Source organism: Podarcis gaigeae (assembly GCF_964106915.1).
Source record: "Podarcis gaigeae genome assembly, chromosome: 10".
Taxonomy (NCBI): domain Eukaryota; kingdom Metazoa; phylum Chordata; class Lepidosauria; order Squamata; family Lacertidae; genus Podarcis; species Podarcis gaigeae.
The window spans coordinates 29,319,663-29,335,337 of NC_139686.1; the positions used below are offsets into that span (position 1 = coordinate 29,319,663).

At 43.1% G+C, this 15,675-nt stretch overlaps 1 protein-coding gene across 2 annotated transcripts in view; it reads right to left on the minus strand.

Annotated features, from left to right (window-relative positions):
- Window positions 1-4,722: 4,722 nt before the first annotated feature.
- The window catches only part of TMEM184B (transmembrane protein 184B), a 33,458-nt gene continuing 22,505 nt past the window's right edge, over window positions 4,723-15,675 (minus strand). Inside the window, exons 6-10 of one of the 2 annotated variants that reach the window (XM_083701161.1) lie at window positions 12,501-12,592; window positions 11,684-11,853; window positions 10,957-11,151; window positions 10,080-10,103; window positions 4,723-9,003 (exon numbers count right to left, since the gene is read on the minus strand). In XM_083701161.1, the coding sequence (XP_083557287.1) occupies window positions 8,762-9,003; window positions 10,080-10,103; window positions 10,957-11,151; window positions 11,684-11,853; window positions 12,501-12,592 (723 nt within the window). In that variant the 3' untranslated portion in view covers window positions 4,723-8,761. The remainder of the gene's footprint in view (window positions 9,004-10,079; window positions 10,104-10,956; window positions 11,152-11,683; window positions 11,854-12,500; window positions 12,593-15,675) is intronic. The other variant, XM_083701162.1, reaches the window with a different exon arrangement.

A 15,675-nucleotide genomic window follows, 5' to 3' on the forward strand; every position in this document is an offset into this window, starting at 1 on the left:
CAAGAGGTTTGTGTTTTTCTCAAAACTCACAGCAGGGAGAGGTGCCAGGCTGAAGCTATAGGAGGCAGTTTCCAGGATCTTCTGCACCACTGAAAAATATGAACTCCAATCTTTCAGTGACAGTAACACACACCCTTGAAAGACAATAACGTGGATGCATTTCACACCAGTTTAGAGGGAAATTGTATACATGAGAACACACAGCTGACCTCACAGAGCTAAAAAGAATTAAAAGTGAGGTCAGTGATAGGGAACCTATAATCGCTAGACTCCATCACTCATCAACCCCAGCCAGCATAGAAGGAATGATCCAAGTCCAACAGCTGGAAGACCTCAGGTTTCCCCATCTTCCAGCTAACTGATGTTCTGAACATTCCTGCACTAGAGAGGTAGAGTAGAAGGAAAGTGCTCCCCCTCTATACCATGATGGGGATTGGGTACAAGGAGCACAAAATGAAGTGGGGATGGGAGCTGGGACTGGGGCCACTCATTGCTACTCACATCACAGGCAAATAACCCATTTGGTGTCAGTGGCACCCTTACAACCACTTCATGTCAACGGTAACAACAGATATGTTGCCTGGAGTTCCCATGTGGAAGAGGCATGGGAAGCACGAGTCACTGCAATAGATTTACAACTGTAAATGGAGGTGGGGGAGATCAGGCTAGCAATGTTTCAACAAAACCAAGACACATTGGCCTGCTGAAAAGTATGGATTGAAGGCTACTTTAGCCAGAATTTGGCAATGTCAAGGATGCAAAGGAACTGCAAATGTAAGCGTAAGTTGTTAGACAACTTTGGGTCTGGCTGAACTGTGCTGAAGACCCTTCAATTGCAATGGGAATTATTTACGCTCATGCTTAACTCTTCTACAGTGGAGTACTAAACAACTGGCTTAACACTCCCTTGGTACTCCAACTTTTATAGATTATATGTTGCTGCAAGAAGCATACACATCACGATGAATTTAAAACACACTCAGGTTTCAATTGGTCTGCTCGGAGTATGACTTAGTGTGATATCACCCTAAGCTTGATTCACAGTTTCTTATGTGTCTTATAACTGCATATTCTTTATTAGCCCCCCATTGTTCAATTATGTTGCAAAAATTGGGGGAGTGGGGTGGCTCAGAGGAAGGGTATATGCTCTGCATGTTCCATCTCAGGCAGGGCTGGAAAAACTTGCATCCAAAGCCGTGGAGAGCCACTAGCAATCACAGTGTTACAGATAAGAGTGAGCTAGATGGACAAATGGTCTGACTCTGTATAAAGCACTTCTTAAATCGATTTGTGCAGTGAAGCAATTATACAACCACTTCATCAGGCGGCACAACATACACCAAGCCAACTTTGGGAAGCCTTGCAGTCACCTGATAAAAACAAGAGCTCTGAGCTGAATTGGTGGGGAAGAAGGCACATGACCCCTTTAGCACATACTTTAAATTATTGCATATTCCACATCTGTATGGATCAGGCTATACTATTTACAAAAATATCACAAGCCACTTCAGCTAGAGCATTTCCACTTAATCAGCTCCTCTCTGCTGTAGGTATGTTTTCTGAATGTGAAGACTTTGGAATCCTTTCCTGATGTACAAATCTAGTTTCACTGACACAGAGCGCAGGTTGTTTTAACAGAGAGTAGACTACTTGTATACACCAACCTAAGTTCTTTAACCCTGGAGGGAGGGAAATACAATAGCAGCTTCTCCCATACAAGCAATGCTAATGGCAACTGCCATTTCCACGCACATGAGGAATCCTACAATCACAACAGGGACTTTTGCCTGTAAAAGGCCATAGAAAAACTCTCTTAAAATGAGAGTAAAAAGCCAAGCACGGCAGCTGAAGCAAGCATGTGAAAGAATCCCTGGAATGCTACCTGGAGGTCAGAGAGTTTGGCAAGTAGCCTCACCCATTCCACATTCCAGAGCATTGCCATCACTGTAACGCCAGGATTTTCTTCACACTAGAAAACAAGCAGCCATGTCAGTTACTAGGAGACTAGAGGAAAGGGGAAATTAGGTAGCAGTTCGGGATCACTAGGTCTGAAGGCAGTGCTCCATGAAAACTGATACCATAATACATTTGTTGGCCCCAAGTCACTTTGTTGTTTATCCACTAAGACTAACACAGACTACCTGACCCCCACCCCACTGAAAAAAGGGTTTCCAAGTTAACTGAGCTTGTCCCATTTAGTTGCAACATGCCTACACTGGGGACAGGCTGCTGCCTTGAATCGGGAGAATCTTCTATCAGGGATGGGGAAACTTGTGGCTCTCCAGATGTTGTTGGGCTCCAATTCCCATCACTCCTACCAGCATGCCCAATAGCCAGGGATGATGGAAACTGAAGTACAGCAACACCTGGAGAGCCACAGGTTCACCAGCCCTTGCCTAGAAAAATCTACTGTTTTGTTTTCTCTCTAAAAGCATTAGGTTTTAGCTGCATTGTTGCCACTTCAACTCTGGTCTGACAAGATGGTTATCTTTTGCTCATGTGGTTAGGGCAAATTGCCTGGGAATATACCAAAGAAACAAAAACACAAACATACAAATCATGAGATCAAAGCCTAACTCTGCCCAAGTTTCTGCAGAGTAAGCTAGATCTTGATATTTCAAACACGTGAGCTAAACCACACAACAAAGGCAAAAGAAACATCTTCAAAAATGCAGTGCCAGAATCTAAGCAATGTTATATCTAAATGTCATGCTGTTTGCTGCCGATTTTGGGAAAATCCAGAATGAACAATCTACACACAAGGTTTAAATGTAATCCTCCTCTGACATCCAGCAGTCGAGCACAAGTTAACTGCTGACACCAGGCTTTCAGGGAAGTGAAAGTGTAGTCTCACCATGAGCTGGCAGTCTCCAGAAATAGCTGTCAACCATCTAGGACATGGGGAAGTTTATACAAAATCACTCCATTGATGTTATTGCACAGCAGGGAGGGGTACTGACTCTACCACTCTGAGGTTATGAGACATAGGAACCGGGTCTGTGCCAAGGGAGGGCAGTCAAGGAGACAAGGGTCCAAGTTGAGGGGTGAGCCATGGAGGCAGCAGGTGGCCCTATCTTCCTGGCAGCCAAGCTTGAAACGGAGGAGCCCAAGGCTACAGACACTGCATCCTAAAAGGCTACCTGAGCCAGGAGCAGAGACCGGTAACAAGGGCAGCTATGTTGTGGCCTCCAAGATGTTGTTGGACTCCAGTTTTCATCCATCTTAAGCCAACATGGCCAATGATCGGGGGGCGGGGTGGGTGGCAGGAGTTGAGAGTCCTCTGACATACGGAAGGGCCACCAGTTTACCACTCTGGACTATAGCAGGTCAGTATAAAGACTTTGTATAAGCAAAAGGCTTGCTGAGCATGTGAAAGTAAAGATTGAACAGGAAACAGCTGCAGCTTGGAGTACTGCCTTTAAGAGTCAGGGGAGGGTAAAGAAGGCTGGCTCTCCTGAGGTTCCCTCCAACTCAAAGGAAGCACTCATGGCAGACTAGATGAGACGTCATAATATGCAACTAGAAATCACATGAAGGGCTCTTTGAAGTAAATTTCAGCTACATCCAGACAGGGATCCCGACATGATCAGCAAGGCGCCCCACCTGCAGAGCCAACAGCCTCCTCCTTTCCTTCCTCTTGCCCCTAACTAATTGGTACAATCAGGAAGGAGTCCAAGAGTGTGCTGAAGCTCAACAACTCTCCCTTACACATGTACTTATCCACTCTTTTCATGCAGGCCATGGCTGGCATACACAAGTATTTACAGCAGGCTTCCCCAACATGGTGGCCTCCAGAGGTTTTGTACTACAACTCCCATTAGCCCCAGTCTACATGGCCAATGATCACGGATGATGCAAGTTGTAGTCCAACAACGTGCAGAGGACACCAGGTTGGAAAAGGCTGATCTACATCATTTTCTGGAAAAAAATATCCCACTACTTCCAGCAAGAAAACTACTTCAGACATTAGACATATTAAAGTACACAATGGGCAGTAGTTCAATCCTACAAAATGGATACATGCCAAGTTACAATTCTACTCTCCAAGACAATTGTGCTAAACCAGTATCTCTCTCGCTAATGCTCATTTGAGCCAGTGTTATTTGCCACTGATATTACATAGCCACAGCAACGTCCTAAGCAATTATTTCCACCACTAGAAATAATGATAAGATCAGCCTCTGTCTCAGGCCCAAGAGAAATGTGGGAGTGTGTGGAATGGAGAAATACAATTTCCTAGAATAGGAAAGGAGATAAAGATTGTTACCTATGCTCCTTGTGACTTGGATGTTGAAAGATGACACCCACAAGAGAATAGACAAAGGGTGAGAAGAGTGTTATGCCAGAGAGAGAGATGTCAATTTGAGTTTGCACTTAAAAGTTTCCATGTGCTGGTTCCATGGTAGTAATTTAGGCTTCAATGCTCCACACTATGTGGGCATTTTCATACTTACCTGTAACAAATGAGAACATTGTAGCGGGAATCACTGTGTGAGATGGAAATTGAATTCATGGCTATAGGCACCTACCCATTCTATGGTTCCCCCGTTTTTACTCTCTATGCTCCATGGAATTCTTACTCCACCATCAAAATATATAACTGGAACATGTGCAAAATACAGAATTATACATTAACTGCATTTTATTTTAAAGCAGAGAATTCTAGACTATGAGAAGTGAAGCGGAGAATATCCATAAATCAGTAACCAGAGACACATTAAGTACAATCTAGATTATCTCTATATTTTTATTTGTCGGATTTGCTTTTTTCCGCAAAGCAGTATAACATCACAAAGATCAAAATAGAGACAATATCTTGTCTCTGAGCTCACATCAGTTATTACACAATAGGTACAAAACTAGGTAACTCTGTCTTATCATACAGCGTATATTTCCCCAGTCATTTATATACAAATAACTAAGCTACATGGAAAAATAGTAAAAACAAAATTCCAGAGGGTATGTTACTTGGTAAAAAAACAAAGTTGGGGGAGGAAAGAGAAGGCAAGGAAGGGAGCAGCGCTTAGAGTATTCGGGTGGGGTTGATGTATAAGAATGCATATTAAATGATTAGCCTCTAAGAATCCCTAATCAAGGGCCTACCCAACATAGCAGCTTCCAGGAGCAGTAGTTGGTGTTGTAGGGCTGCCCTGACCTGCCAGCTTTTCAGTAGCTGCAGTTTATTGGGAGGCAGCAGGAGGGATAAGGCAGCAACAAGATCAGCACGGTGCAAATGCACCGGCAGAAGCACCAGATTGTCTCCATTGGTGTGTTTGCACTGTGCTGACCTCACTTCTGCCTTGTCCTTCCCCCTCCCAGTAAATTGGAGGCCAGGTAAGTAGCACAGCCCCACTCTGCCAACTGTTACTGTCCCCCCAAAAGATGTTGCTAGACTTCTCAATCATCCTTGACCATTGGCCATGCTAGCTGGAGCTGTAGTCCAGCAACATCTGGAGGGGGTGATGTTGGTCCAGCAACATCTGGAGGGGGTGATGTTGGCTACCCCTGCCCTGATGGAATGCAGGATCACTGCTGCACTGAGGGTCAAGTTCTTTGGGCCTATCACTTTCCAGTCTTGTGGGAGAGCAAAAACACCTTCCCTCTATTAACAGCTTAGCACTGATGCCTTTCCATGACTCCACTTTGAAAAAAGCCACATAGCCTGAGACCTTTTGCTATTACTGGACCTTGTACATAGCTACTTGAAACTGCTACTCATAAGAAGCTCCAAGAAAAACCAACTTCTATGCACAATATGTATTTATATATAGCTTATGTTAAAAATTATTTTTAAAAAATATAGAATTTTTCCCAACACGGAAATACCGGCAAGTCAGCAGCACAGACTTCAGCCACATCCTTCACCCAACCCATACAAAAAGGGAACTGGCCGTGAAGATTTGTTACAAATATGTGTAAATGTGTGTTGGAAGTGGTTGGAGAGTTGGGAAGTAAATGAGTCCCATAAAAACAGGCAAGAGTAAACTATTATCTCCTTCTCCAAAATTAGAAGTAAAAAACAACAAAACCAAAAAAGGGTAAAAGGTCATTTCAAAGGGCTCTTTGAAATCCATTCTGTTTCATGAGGAGGTATGTCATACTTCTGGAGGAAGAAGTCCTACTGCAGGCACAAAGGGACAACTATTTTCTGGTGCAGGGACCTGACGCCAAATTCACAGCTGGTACAAGAGCAGCCCATTAGTCTTTTTTGCAATAAGAGCTGCATCACTGTGAAAGTGTGGTTGTGCTGCACGGGAAAGGGGAGAAACCAGAGCCCTCTCCTGTGTTCCAGTTCTGCAAAGGTGGCGTACAGCAGCTCATCAACTGGCTACATCTAGCTCAAAAGAGGGTCAGAACGAGGGCTTATGAGCATGCTTCAGCTACGGTGGCACAACTCACTGCTACGGCTCAGTAATTGGAGTGCCAGTTACAAAGAACAGCTATGTGGGTCTGAGGGTTCCTTTTAAAGCAGCAACAGGATTTTAAAAGCCAACCCACAATAATATATTGCACACGTCTAACTGCAAAGAGAGGGATGTTTTTTTTTTATTTACAGAAACACGTTGCTTTTAAATATCTTCTCTTCTACTTCCTTCATCAATCCCTCAGGCTATTTCAAGCAGGGGATATGAATGGAGCTGTTGTGCTCCAGCATCCCACCTCCTGTCCGGTTTCTTCTGGAACATACAGTGTGAGTGCAAACCGCAGCAGCACAACCGTCCCTCTTCCTCCAAGAAGAGTAACCACAAGTTTTAGAAAACCTGCCTAGCCCCACACAAACACTCTTGTCCAACCAAGCACAGCTTGGATGAAGGATGCTGCTGCTGTACTTGAGCTCTGCATTAACTACGATGTGATGCATGGGTGAGATAGAATATTAAGGCACAGAGAAAAGGAACAAAAGAGTCAAACCCCAGAGATCCTCATTTCAAGACTCTTCACAGGAGGGGTTAAAATTACCGTAAAAGAGCAGGTGTCCATTAACCACAGCAAGCTGTGGGAGAGACACATATAGCAGCGTAGACCAGAACAAGCCTTACTGGTAGTGAATGGGGAAGAGGAATCGAGAGAGGTGTCAGGAAAGGAAGAAGTCTAATGTTATTCCCCTTTTTTTGCGGGCAGTATTGATGCAGGCACAATTAACCACAACGGCAGCAGAGAAGTACAACACACTGCAATTAATTCTATTGCCCTTTCCAGCTTTAAATCATCAAGCAAACCAAGGTGTCTGGTAAATTCAGTGACTGATAGGCTTTTCAGCTTGTAAAAGGGGCCTTGTGATTCTCACTTAGTGAACTTGTGCAAGTACAGGCCAGGCCTAGAGAGGTTAATGGAAAACCAATGCATTTTTAAATCACATGGACTGAAGGGAATGTAGTGGCAAGGTAACAAATGCGCATCACAGATATGTTTACATCTGCTGGCGAAACTGCAGCCAGGCCGGTACAAAAGCAAGGGAAGAGAAGGTGGAATGTTCACCATCCCAGGCAAGCTGTATCCCACTGGCACTTAAAATTAACTATTAACAAAAGTAAAATATTGATGACAGCAAGAAGAACTGGTAATTTACAACACATGTTCTGGAATTTTAAAACACACCAGGATGTAAATGCCTAAGGAGGAGGATAGATGTGATAAAGACATTTTAGTATTAGGAGTTGCAGAACTACTCCTCCACAAGAGAAGTTACAAAAGAGAATGAAAAGAATGATGTGTTCTGCCTCTTCAAGTGAGTGCAACTAGACATCACCCAACAGGTGGTTCCCAAGCGCCCACTCGAGAATCAGCCGGTGTGGTCCCCTACCCACAATGGATGAGGATGTGCAGCTTGACTCAACAACCTGACTGGAATGTACATCCTTATCCTGTGTCCTGAACAATTGTGTGTGACTCTCTGAACGGTGGGCATTAGCTTCTAGCAAAAATGTTTCCAAAGATGGGGCAAATCCTATTTTCAGAAAATGCATCGTATTCTCTTCAAGTGTTGGGCAAGGAACCCATCAGAAAAGCTACCTTTCTGCCTCAACAAGCATATTTCACTTAGGCTCACTGTTCCAATCCAGAAGGTGTTTTTCTTCTTTTCCCTCTATCATACTTCTCCTACTATAAAGCAGAAAACCAATCCCTTCTGAAGCACCCAATGCTGAACGTTAGCAGAGGCAGAACATAAATGTGACTGTATTACTATGGAATATACTGTGCCTAAGGGAATTCTGGTCACAAGCCAAAAGTTGGTCAAAAGTTAATACTGGGGCAACAGTTAGAGACAGGGTTCAACCTATATACCAAATTAGGTCTAACAGGTGTCTAGAAGTGCATTTTAGTAGTGCAGTTGGAGGGGGGATTGTTTCTGCTACTTTCAGCCAGCCATATTTGAGACAACTTAGGTAAATGGGTAAAGATACAGCCTCATTTTTTCAAGCTTCCCTTGTCTGACCCTTCTTCCATCTGCCTTCCCCATTAACAACAGCAAAAACCCAGCATACAGAAAGTGTGGTCCCAGATCTTTGTTGTATTCTATGCCAGGTGAATTTAGTGTTCCTTATTAAGTGAAATCTGCTCCAGGTTAAGCCTTTCAAGAAGAAACTAGGAAAAGACAGTCCAAACCACCTGCATTAGTCACAATGGTCCATGCTCACAATTGGCAACAGGAAGTGCCCATTCCTGACTTGAGCACCATATTAAAAAAGGGATATGACCTGTGTTTCTGGTTCAATAAATAAAGGGAAAGTTCCAGGCTGGGCCATGCTTCACCATCTGCTTAGAACTCATCATCTGAGCTCAGGAGTAGGGTCTTCTCATTATCACGAGCACCAGAGCTGTTGTGGGAGTGGGAGATCATGTGACTGCCATTACGCCAAGGTGGTCCATGTTCTAGGGTTGACTGCTGAGTGTACTGCTGGTAGGCAGGGGAGAAATTGTGGATGGCATCCTGCACAATGTCATGGGGGTTCATGGTCTCCTTAAGGCTGCTAGAGATGCTCTTCATAGGGGCACAACGGCCTAGAGAGAGAGAAATTAAGAATGATTGAGGATAGAAGTCTTCCTCTCCCCACCCCCACCCATCCCATTAATGTGAGCAAAAGCTGCTTGTGGTGCAACTTTTGGCAGTTAACAGACTGGTTACACCAGCCTGGAGGCATGCTAAAGCAAAATGAGTGACATAAAACATGGTGGCAACTCTGGGGAGGCAGCAGGAGCAAGAGATCATCACCTAGGCTGCAATGGGCTGCTTTCAAGGATCAGGAAAGGTTACACAACAGAAAGGTATTAACTAGAGGGACAGAAAATCCGCTCAGGAGGAAAGGTAACTTATACTAAGTGGCTTGAGCAGCTCGTGGTCTGAAACAAGGGTAGGAGAAAGATAGCAAGAGAAAGGGAAAGAGGGACTTATGTCCAAAGTAGATGTTCAGTTTCTGCTGGCAATAGGAAGCAAAGATGGAAGTCAGATCAAAGTGGAAGTCACACTTTAGGGTAGGGAATGGAGAAGATGAGCCACTGCATACACCACATACCAGTGCAGAAACTGCTTCCAGATGTTCCCAACTCTGTCCCAGGAAGTAATCTGATTGTAACTGGTACCTACTTACTCCAATACTTTTACTTTTAAATTACTACAAAACATACAGTTTGGACAACGTATTGTAGATAACTTTTCTTTTAGCAGGGTGGGGGTGGATGGGGGACAAAACACAAGTATACTAATGGCCTAGTCAACAGATTGAAGACAATGAGTCAAATAACACACACCCCCCCACACACACACACTTGAGACCCTCAGGTGCAGCTGGAGGCTTCTTTAAAGTTTCTATCACAGCAATTTCCCTCTGCTGAAGAGGCAAGTCCCTTCTGCTTTAAAAACAACTTGGCTCTTTAGTAACCAGAGCAGCTGAGACAAAAACTTCAAAGCCACCTCCCCTTTCATTCATGCTTCTCCTGAAGTACAGATACGTGCATTTGTTATACCTAATGGTATGCACACAGGACAGATAATGCAGGGAGCTGAAAAGAGTCACAGTAGCAAATAGCGTCTCAACAAAGAGACAGAGAAACAAATGAAGAGAGAGCATGTCACCTACCATATGGCCCATATGATGGAACAGCTGCGCCAGACACCAGAGCCCAAAGCAAGGGAAAGAGGAAAGAGGGGGGGAAACAAGAGAGGAAGATATGGGAAACAACAGTCTGAAAAGGCATGTTATTCTCAGGCTCTCCACCAGGAAATTACCACAATATTCATCTCTATAGCAAACCAAGTACAATTACTATTAAATACAAAATTTCAGAGGAGACTGTCTGTAAAACTCTACTTGGTTCTCCCCTGCCAAATATCTACAAGTGGGTTTCCTAGTCTATTCCATCTCAACTATGCTCTGGACCTAGTCCCCTTCCCCTAGTCCAGACAGAACTGATACAATAAACTTTGTTTACCATATCTAAGAAATGGCTCACCATCCCAAATTTTAGCATTAAGAGGAGGAGAAATGTATAGGAACATAATCACAGACTTTGTGTGCAGAAGGTCCCAGATTCAATCCCTCTAGATAGGGCTGGGAAAGACCACAAACTAAAACTCTGGAGAGCTGCTGCCAGTCAGTGTAGACAGCACTGAGCTAGGTAGAAGAACAATCTGACTTGGCATAAGCCAGCCTCCTGTGTTCTAAAATCATTCCAACAATTCTTGCATGCAGGGAAGCTCATAATAAATGCAGGGGAGTTCCTGTATAGCCATCGGAAGGACTCTCAAGAGAGTGTCTCCCATAATTCAATAGAAGATCGTCTTTCAGCCTGTACAGCTAGGGAAAACCAAATCAGAAGACGACCAGTGTGCAAATGTGGCCGATGGGAAAACAGTGTTCAGTTGCCCAGCTGAGGAATTTATACTGTGAACAAGCTCAGCTGGGAAATCTCCCTTCTTTCACCACAGGCCCAGTAGTAAGTACCCTGCCTCCATACCTTGCGCATCAAGACGCTTGTCTGCATAGACCTTGTATGTGAACGCATGGCGCAGAGCAATGGCTGCAAAGAACATTTCCACGCAGATGATGAAATCCTGGTAGCCAGCAGCCACGGTCCCCTTACCCACAGATACATTGGCTGAGTTGATCTTTGGGATTGCACCACACCTCTCCAGAATGGCCAACAGCATCCCTGAGCAAAACAGAATCAAAATGTAAGACTTAAGGGAATCTCAGAACACTCTACAGAACAACGTACTGTAGGCCCAGAGATCAGTGTAGATAAGAAGCTCTCTGTTGCCACCTCCTTGTTTTAATCTTTCTTTGTTGCAACATTTTATCATTTTAATCAGATTTTGTTTGTATTTTTCTTTCTTACAGTAACCTGTTTGGAGAATATTTGTTGAAAAGCAGGTTACAAATTGCCCATCCAAATGATAATAATAAGTCTACACAGAGGACACTTGCCTAACTAACAGTGTAATACTTTAAGACAAAAGCAGAATGGCTAAGTATGGGTATTTCAGAATACACAATACAAATAATTTTCATTTCTCGTACAAGGCAGAATCTGCATTTCACCTACAGCGAAAAGGCAACACTGATGAAAAGAATCCTAAACCAAATAGAAGAAAAATGTGTCATGTGTCATTAGGTTTTAATTGTCTCTCAGACATTCCCAGTTACATCTACTTCTGGATTAAAGGCATGTGTGCTTGTCTCACCTTGCCAGAATGACAGGAAAATGACAGACTTGACCATGAAGAATTTCAGGACAGGGCTGTAGGGACTGAGAAGTTCACGTGTGGCAAAGTAAAAGAGGAAGAGGGCATAGAGGGCCAGGCTGACAGAAATATTGTAAATTATCGTCACATAGAGATACCCATTGGTGACACTGTAAGGGAAGAAAATATGAATGCTCAGTTTCTCACATACAGTGTTTCTTAGCTCATGCAGTGCTATAAAGACTTCTCCCTGCTCCCAGCTCCATCACTAAACAATGACCCAATGCCAACAGGGAGATTATACTACCATTACAACCAATTACAGCAACCTCCATTTCATACAACATACAGTGCTTTTCTACATTGAGAAAACATGGTAGTTACAGGGGAAATGTATGCAAGCCGGCACATTTGTGGGAATCAACATGCACATGCTTTACCAAAGCTTTTGCTGTGACTGCAGAGGTCAGGGGGCCATGTTAATAGGCTCTTATTTGTATTTTGTTTCCAACTTCCTCCTCCAGTGTTTTGTGGCAGCATACCATATATTTTGAATTTATACTCACAGCAATTCTGTGAAGGTGGCCCAAAGCAACTAGCTCAAGGTTTACCCTGGGAACTTTATAGACTCTGATTTCAAGGCTCTGAAGCCAAATCAATCCACCTTTTTGCGGCCATGACATTACTGCGTTCTCCCAGTTCTTATGATAGGTAAGTCCTTCCTTTTCAGTTAGACTCCTAGTCCCTCATAGGACTGTCAGATAAGTGTTTCGTGACAAAGAAAACTCTATAATTTAGAAATAAACTATTTACTTACTCGAAGTCCCCATCCTGGTACTTGCCAAATGCCTGGAGGATGACTGTAATAATTGCCATGAGGGGTTTTACCACACAGAACTGCAGAGTGGCCTGGAAGAGAGTAAAAGGAGAAGGAAGGCAAGATGGGTATTGAGAAGAACAAATGACCACAACCTTCAGGCTTTGATCTCTAACCAGTCAGTCCCATTCATTTAACTGACCAAAAAAAGCAGCATTTTCAACTTGGAATTATGACTGCCATTCTGCTTCTTGAACAGAGATGTTAATCTGCTCATTAATTAGCCATGTTCAGAGTAAAAATATGTTTAAACACAGACAGCTTCTGTGTCTAAAAGCTGTCTAAGAGGCCACCCAACCAAAGGCTGGGTGAATGGACATCTGTATGCAGACTGGACACAACTCTTATTTCTCCTTTTCGTATAATACTAAGGAAGCTGTTGGGGTTCTGAACTGATGCCTGAAAGTGGTAATAAACTGTAGGACACCTAAGCATATTGAAGCACAATCCAGACAAGACATACGTGCTCCTGGTTGGGAGTGAGAGGGACTCAGGGTGAAGCCATGGATAATGGTAACAAGAGTGGGGGTCACCTCAGTGGCTGCAGCAATATTGTGGCTTACAGCCCAAGAATTCTCATGACCCTATCTCTGGTGGGTCAGTAAAGGCATTTTTTAATTCCAAGAGACTTTTCCCTAAGTATCTGCTGGAGGGAGGGAGGGAGAGTATTCTGCAGTCTATGCCTTTGTTACATTTTTATTGTAGCATTTTAATGTATTTTTACTTGGTTGTGCCCAATTAAGTCCTACTCAGAGTAGATCCATTGAAATCAGTATACTTAAGTTAGTAAAGTCCACTGATTTCAATGGGTCTACTCTGAGTATGTCAGATACAACCTACTGTATTTTAAGCATATTTTCATTGTTTTGCATGATTGTGATTTTATACTTTTGTAAGCCACCCTGAACACTATATAGGCACTAAAAATATGGGATATAAATCTCTAAATGAATGAATGTATAACTGAAGCTCCCTCTTGGCAAAGGAAATGGCACATTTGCTTTCATAGGCAGATTGTGAGCTAGGCATCATGTTCAGAGGAGGAAAAGCTAGTGGAAGATTCTGGGATTTCAGCAGGAATCTCCTGCTTTGTAGAAAGCACTCAAGCAGGAAGAACCAGCCTTGCAGTCATATGAAAGAGAAAGCCAAAAGAGGGGGAAAGATTGCTTGTGATAAGATGCTCTTGGGTGGTGACCATAAAACTTCAATGAGATTAAAAAATCCCAGCACAATCCAGTTGATGAGTCACTGCTATGATGTGAACTGGAAAAGGTCAAGCTAATTGTTAAACTTGCTTCTAAGCTTCCTCTTCTCCATTCTGGGGGTTGTTTAATCATTTTCCTGCAGCCCAATCCCACAAACTTTTATTTTTAGACACTTCCTGGTGAAGAAAGTGTTAAGACATTACAGGGACAGCATGTGGGTGATGTGACCCAGACAGTTACTCTGTCACTGGGCAGAAGTCTAGGGGAGGACAAACAAATCATCAAAATGTGGTATGGCACTAGCCCTCTTCTGAATCATATCTCAGACACATTTAAGCTCCTGTCCAGTGGCCTGAGAATGTCACATTTGCCCCAGGCAAACGGAATGCTAGGAGTAGGAAATGTAGCTCCTTCTTCACTGGAGTGGAACATTGGGGAGAAGGGGAGAAAGTGTTCTCTGATCCAGTCAACCCTGTTGTTTCAACTGCAATTTTCAGAGAAACATTATGATGTGCAGATGATGATGATGATGAATGAATTTATATACTGCCCTATACCCCGAAGTCTCAGGGCAGCTCACAGAAAATATTAGCAATCCCGATACACTTCTTTATTATCAATCCCGATACACTTCTTTATTATCACCTCCACAGCATTCAGGAGAGACAGCCTCCTGGGTTGTAAATATGGACAAAAGAATTCCAAAACACTTGCTCTTGGATCCCTCAAGGACATACTGCTGTACATACACAAGCACTCAAACATCGACAGTGAAATTGCTCATGCTAAATGAAGTTCCAAAGTTACTGTAACCTATTTTCACCATACACTCCCAATCCCAGGCCTGTAGCCAGAAATATGACGGCGCCGGGCAGAGACACCATTTACAAATCCTTCAAAATCTAAAATGCAGGCAGTCAACAACCATGTATCTAGACTGTGCTCTGTTCAATATATTTTGTACTGCTTCCATTTAAAACATTATTTGATCTATAATATAATTTTAATATAAATAGGAATTCACACTAAAAATAAAATGAAATTGAAAATAGCAAATATCCAAGAGGTTGTCAGGTAGCACAATGCATTCGCATTCACTGGCCACGCTTCTGGAAGGGAGGAGAAGCTTTACTTCTTACTAAGCAATAGAGAATACACTGCCTGCACATTTCCCCCTTGCATCTCCATGGGTAAACAAGACTAGATTATACATTCATTCATTCATTCATTCACTCATTCAGCAAGCTGAAAATTCAAGGAAGAGGCCCTGGACTATCCTTGTGGGAATGAACTATTCTTTGGTAATGGAAATTCATTCTGATGCCAAATTTCCATGCGGAATAGATGGACCCGAGAAACAATAGTGTCTTGAGAGAAGACCTGTCTTCTGTGAGTCCTACTGCACTACTACTATTAAGGGAAGGGGACAGGAAAGAGAAACTTTATCAATAGGATTGTGTAGTAAAAATGTATCAAGAACCATTTTCACTTCCTCCCGAAAGTTTACAAAGAGCTGGCTGCAGCATATCAGGTAATTTATTCTCTACAATTAAACTGGGAGAGGTTCCCTTGGTGAAGAGTTGTGGCTCACCCTTGACTGCTTCCTCTGCAAGACCCAAGTAGGAGGACTCATATGAGGAGCATGTGACATTTAATCACATACAAGAACCTGTTGCAACTAATGATCATCATGAGGTACAAACAAATTATCAGGACAACTGAGTCAGATATTTACACGTCTTGATGCAAACAAAAAAAAGTTGCTCGTTGCCTAACACCATACACAGACTAAAAATAACCCAAGTAGTATCAGAGTCACACCCCCACTTCCAAAAGCATTAGATCACACAATGTTCCCTCACACGAGCCAAATTTGAACCCTTGGCCACATCGCCTCTTTTTCTAGACTC